At 47.3% G+C, this 6,000-nt stretch overlaps 1 protein-coding gene across 1 annotated transcript in view; it reads left to right on the forward strand.

Annotated features, from left to right (window-relative positions):
* LOC143817836 (olfactory receptor 6N1-like) overlaps positions 1 to 5,618 on the forward strand; it is a 39,540-nt gene extending 33,922 nt beyond the window's left edge. The window contains exon 2 of the mRNA XM_077299300.1: positions 4,647 to 5,618. Within this exon, the coding sequence (XP_077155415.1) occupies positions 4,647 to 5,618 (972 nt within the window). The remainder of the gene's footprint in view (positions 1 to 4,646) is intronic.
* Positions 5,619 to 6,000: the final 382 nt, after the last annotated feature.

A 6,000-nucleotide genomic window follows, 5' to 3' on the forward strand; every position in this document is an offset into this window, starting at 1 on the left:
GAGGCGTGATCTCTGCCCGCTCGTCATCACCCCACCCTCGCTGTACACACTGAGTACTGGACAATTGTGTAACTCCCTCCTCTGGACGGATGTCTTCCTCCTCCATTGACTCCTCCTCATCCTCCTCACAAACTGTCCCCTGCCTACGCGTTTGTGAGGAACCACGTGGCGCTGACTGTCCAGAAGATGATGGAAGTGGTGAATCCTCATCCTCCACCTCTTCCACAACATCATCCCTTAGCGCTTGCAGTGATTTTTCAAGCAGGCAGATAAGGGGGACAGTCATGCTGACTAGTGCATCATCTGCACTCGCCATCCGCGTGGAATAATCAAAGGGACGCAAAACCTGGCAGACATCCTTCATAGTGGCCCACTCTGTGGTTGTGAAGTCTGTACGGCGCTGACTGCGACTTTTTTGCGCCTGATACAGCTGGTACTCCATTACAGCTTGCTGCTGCTCACACAACCGCTCCAACATATGTAACGTGGAATTCCACCTGGTAGGTAGGTCACATATGATGCGATGTTCCGGCAGGCGGTGTCGGCGCTGCAGAGCCGTAATGCGCGCTTTTGCCGTGCTGGAACGCCGCAAGTGAGCACACTCTAGGCGGACCTTGTGCAGCAGTGCATCAAGATCCGGATAGTCCCTCAAAAAACTCTGCACGACCAAATTGAGCACATGTGCCAGACATGGGATGTGAGTGAGGTTGCCGAGGCCCAGGGCTGCCACCAGATTTCGGCCATTATCACACACTACCATGCCTGGCTGGAGATTCGCTGGCTCAAACCACACATCGCTCTCCTGCTTGATGGCATTCCAGAGCTCCTGCGCTGTGTGGCTACGATTCCCCAAAAAAATTAATTTCAAGACGGCCTGTTGACGTTTGGCCACGGCTGTGCTCATGTCGGTCGTAACAGGTACACGTTCATCACGGGTCCATGTGGAGGTGGACTGTGACGGCTCCTGCAGCGATGATTCTGAGGAACTGGTGTAAGAGGAGGAGTCAATGCGTACAGAATGGATTCCTGCAATCCTTGGAGTGGGCAGGACACGTCCTGCGCCACTCGCACGGTCTGTACCCGGCTCAACTACATTAACCCAATGGGCAGTGAGGGAAAGGTATCGCCCCTGTCCATGTTGACTGGTCCACGCATCGGTGGTGAGGTGGACCTTGCTACTGACGGCGTTCAGTAGCGCGTGTTTTATGTGTCCCTCAACATGCTTGTGCAGGGCAGGGACGGCTTGCCTGCTGAAGTAAAAGCGGCTGGGCACACTGTACTGTGGGACTGCCAATGACATCAAGTCACGGAAGCTGTCAGTCTCCACCAGCCTGAATGACAGCATTTCCAGTGACAGAAGTTTGGCAATGCCTGCAGTCAGAGCCTGTGCTCGTGGGTGGTTTGACGAGAAAGGCCGCCTTTTCTCCCATGCCTGTACTACCGATGGCTGTAGACTGGGCTGGGAGTGTGTGGTTGACTGGGAAAGTGGTGCTGCGGGTGGAATGACAGCGGGTCTCTGGACAACAGGGCCAGAGGTTCTTCCACGGCGATCCTGGGAGGAAGCCGAACCAGCTGCGTGTGAGCTAGAGGAAGAGGCAACACGAGCTGAAGAGGTGGTAGCTGCCGCTGTTGGTTGGCCTAGCTCTTCAGTGTGTTTGTCTAACTCCGCCGGGTGCCTGTTGCGCACATGTTTCCACATGTTGGAGGTATTGAGGTTGGCGACTTTTTGACCTCTTTTGATTTTTTGATGACACACCTTGCATCTGACATAGCAAATGTCATCTGCAACTGTGTCAAAAAAGGACCAGGCACTGCAAGTCTTGGGAGCCCCCCTTTTGACTTTTGGAAGAGACATGCTCCTTACGGGTGCCAAAGCGGAGGCTGCAGGATCCGCAGTCTTCCCCCTCCCTCTCCCTCTTTGGGCCGTACGGGGAATCTCTTCCTCAGAGCTGCTCCCACCACCTTCCTGTCCCTGACGCCAAGATGGGTCAAGGACCTCATCATCTACACTACCCTCTGCCCCCAACTGCTCCTCCTGGGTAGTCTCAGCAGCAGAGCACGCACCAGTAAGTGGCACCTGAGTGTCATCATCAGCTGATGCGGCCTGCGAGGTGGTGACCGGAGCCACTGGCCCACCCGCCTCTTCAGAGGAAGACAGAAAAAGCGGTTGGGCATCACTGCACCCTGCCTCTTCTTCCATTTCTCCAATGCTGCTTGGCTGGCCCCCTGTTTCCAAGCCAAGAGATGATTCAGAGAACAGAAGTAGAGACTGCTCCTGTCCTGGGATCTCTGTCTGCCTGGGCAATTTTGCAGGTGGTGAAGAGACAGATGGCTGCTCTCCAGTGCTCTGTGTCTGAGAGGATGTGGCACTAATGGAAGTTGATGCATTAGCTGCCATCCATCCCACAACGGCTTCAATTTGGTCTTCACGCAGCAGCGGTGTACGGCGCTCGGCGACAAAGCTGCGCATGAACGACTGTTCCCTTGTGAAAGTGGGTGCTGATGACTCACCGGTGCCCGCAGCAGGCACAGAATCCCCACGTCCCCTCCCTGCTCCGCGCCCACGCCCACGCCCACGTGCCTTACTCACTGCCTTCTTCATCTTGGTTGACTGATAAAGATAAGCAGAAAAGTACTAACGGCTTTGTGTGCTTATTCCTGAGCAACTCCTCCTAACAGGTATAAGACACACTAATTTTCTAAAGTGTGGACTAGACTTGAATATGAGCTAATGTGGCCTACACAAATGTAAAGTGGTGTAACTGGTGTGTTTGGTGAACTTTATTATTTATTTATTTTTTTGGGGCTGAACTGACAACGGATAGAGCTGCAGTCACACGGAGACCGTGCAGACAGACGTAAACGGCGCTGCAAGGCCCAAAAACCCTCCTCTACTTTATCCTATGTAGTGTTTTTCCACAAATTAGCTGGAGACGGGTGGAAAGACACTAATAGGATTTTTTTAAATTAATTAGCAGCAGACTACACTACTTGAAAACAAAATGAAAATTGATTTGGCGGTATGACGCAGTGAACAACCCTGAGCTGGAGACAACCAAGCTACGGCTGCTCACAGACTACAGGGCGAGCTGCAGTCACACGGAGACCGTGCAGACAGCCGTAAACGGCGCTGCAAGGCCCAAAAACCCTCCTCTACTTTATCCTATGTAGTGTTTTTCCACAAATTAGCTGGAGACGGGTGGAAAGACACTAATAGGATTTTTTTAAATTAATTAGCAGCAGACTACACTACTTGAAAACAAAATGAAAATTGATTTGGCGGTATGACGCAGTGAACAACCCTGAGCTGGAGACAACCAAGCTACGGCTGCTCACAGACTACAGGGCGAGCTGCAGTCACACGGAGACCGTGCAGACAGCCGTAAACGGCGCTGCAAGGCCCAAAAACCCTCCTCTACTTTATCCTATGTAGTGTTTTTCCACAAATTAGCTGGAAACGGGTGGAAAGACACTAATAGGATTTTTTAAAATTAATTAGCAGCAGACTACACTACTTGAAAACAAAATGAAAATTGATTTGGCGGTATGACGCAGTGAACAACCCTGAGCTGGAGACAACCAAGCTACGGCTGCTCACAGACTACAGGGCGAGCTGCAGTCACACGGAGACCGTGCAGACAGCCGTAAACGGCGCTGCAAGGCCCAAAAACCCTCCTCTACTTTATCCTATGTAGTGTTTTTCCACAAATTAGCTGGAGACGGGTGGAAAGACACTAATAGGAATTTTTGGAAAAAATGTGCAGCAGCCTGCACTACTTCAAAAAAAAAAAAAAAAAGGACAGTATGAGGCAATGAACCACCCTCCCTGAACTGAATACAACCAGCTATGGATGGCCTATGTGGCTGCACTCAAACTAGAGAGTGGGCTGCACTCACACACACACACAGAGAGACCTTGCAGATCGCTGTGAAAACAGCGCTACAAGGCAAAAGGAAGGTGATTAGTAGGTGAACACAGCGGTTGCTAAATTAGCCTTTGGAAAGCACAAAGAAGCAAATCGCTATCTCTAAACTGTCCCTCAGTCAGCAAACAGCGTCCTGTCACTAACTGAATTCACAGCAGAGTGATCGCAAAATGGCGCCAGCGACTTTTAAACTGCATCATGACATCATTTAAGCAGCCAATCACAGCCTTGCCAGTAGTTTCATGCCCTCCATGCTAAACAGGATGTGCCCACACTTGGAATCTTTCTCATTGGCTGAATTTCTGAATTTTGAATCATGGAACTTCCAATTCCGGTATCCGATACGCGCCAAGTATCGGAATCCCGGTATCGGAATTCCGATACCGCAAGTATCGGCCGATACCCGATACTTGCGGTATCGGAATGCTCAACACTATTAATAAACGATCCCAGATCTGTCCGGTGCTGAATTAAGACCTGAGCATTTCCTCATTCTGTCCAAACATTTAAATATATCTCAGACTCAAAAACCTCTTGTTTAGCTAAAAGTGTCATCATGATACATCTGCTTTCTAAGAAACCGCAGCTCTGCGGTCAGGACAATACACGATACGACTGTGAGAAGATCTGAACTGTACGAAGCCCAACCTCCCCTTACACACCGCTGTTATCTATTAAACATTTATATCAACATCTTTCCATTTAAATATTCTGAACCAGGTGGATGAGGAGAACCTTCAGTCAGTATTTTACCGAAATCTGACCAATAATCGGGTGACTGAATTCATCATCTTTGGCTTCCCAAGTCTTCAGAAGTATCCAATTCTTCTTTTCTGCATTTTTCTCTTTATATACCTGTTCACCATCACTGGAAATGGAAGCATCTTCCTCTTGGTCATACTCGACCGTCGGCTGCATACTCCAATGTATTTCTTTGTCAGTAACTTGTCTTTCCTTGATTTGAGCTACGCATCGACAACCATCCCGAAGATGTTGGCCAAGTTCGCCATGCATCTTGACACCATCTCTTATACGGCCTGCTATACTCAAATGTATGTTTTCTTATCTTTAGCAGCAACTGAATGTTTCCTTCTAGCCGTAATGGCGTTTGATCGATACGTCGCCATTTGTTCTCCTCTACATTACCTGACTATTATGACGAGACGATTGTGTCTATTAATGACAGCCATGGCATGGTTGGGAGGTTTCATTGCTCCAGTCGTAGTTTTAATTTTAGCCTTGGACTTGCCTTTTTGTGGTCATAATGTCATCCATTATTACTACTGTGACCATTCACCACTGTTGCAGTTGGCCTGTACCGACACTTCCTTCAATGTAGCAATCGGTTCTTCCATTAGTGCAGTCATCCTTCTATTAACCTTTACTCTAGTGTTCATTTCTTACATTAAAATCATATTAACCATTCTCAAGATTAATTCCAAAGATGGACGCAAAAAGACATTTTCTACGTGCGCCTCACACTTTGCGGTGGTCAGTATTTTCTATTTGCCGATTATCTTCATGTATATTCGACCAAAACCTTCTTATTCCTCGTCTTCGGATGTGGACTCCTTGGTGGCCTTGTTGTACACAGTATTAACGCCTATGTTGAATCCAGTTATATACAGCTTCAGGAGCAAAGACATCAAGGAGGCTTTCAGGAGGAAAATAAGTTGTAAAGTCCAACAGTAGCAGGAAAATTATGATTGCGATTTTTTTACTTTTCGGTCTAATTTTTAGTAATTTCAGTAATTTCTCACCACAGCTTTTTTTTTGTTTTTCTTCCCCTTATTCCAAAAGCCAGAACTTTTTTTTTCATCAACATAGCCATGTAATGATTTGATTTTTGAGTGATGACTTTTGTGATAGTTTTGAATGACACCATTCACTTCACCACACAATGTATCAGAAAATGAAATAAAATTCGAAGTGTGGTAAAATAGTGAAAAAAGATGTAACTTAGGTTTTATTTTTATCTTCAGTAAAAGTGGCTTGGCAGTATGATTTACAGTATAATTGATATATATATATATATATATATATATATATATATATATATTATTATTATTATTAT

Source organism: Ranitomeya variabilis, chromosome 3 (assembly GCF_051348905.1).
Source record: "Ranitomeya variabilis isolate aRanVar5 chromosome 3, aRanVar5.hap1, whole genome shotgun sequence".
Taxonomy (NCBI): Eukaryota; Metazoa; Chordata; class Amphibia; order Anura; family Dendrobatidae; genus Ranitomeya; species Ranitomeya variabilis.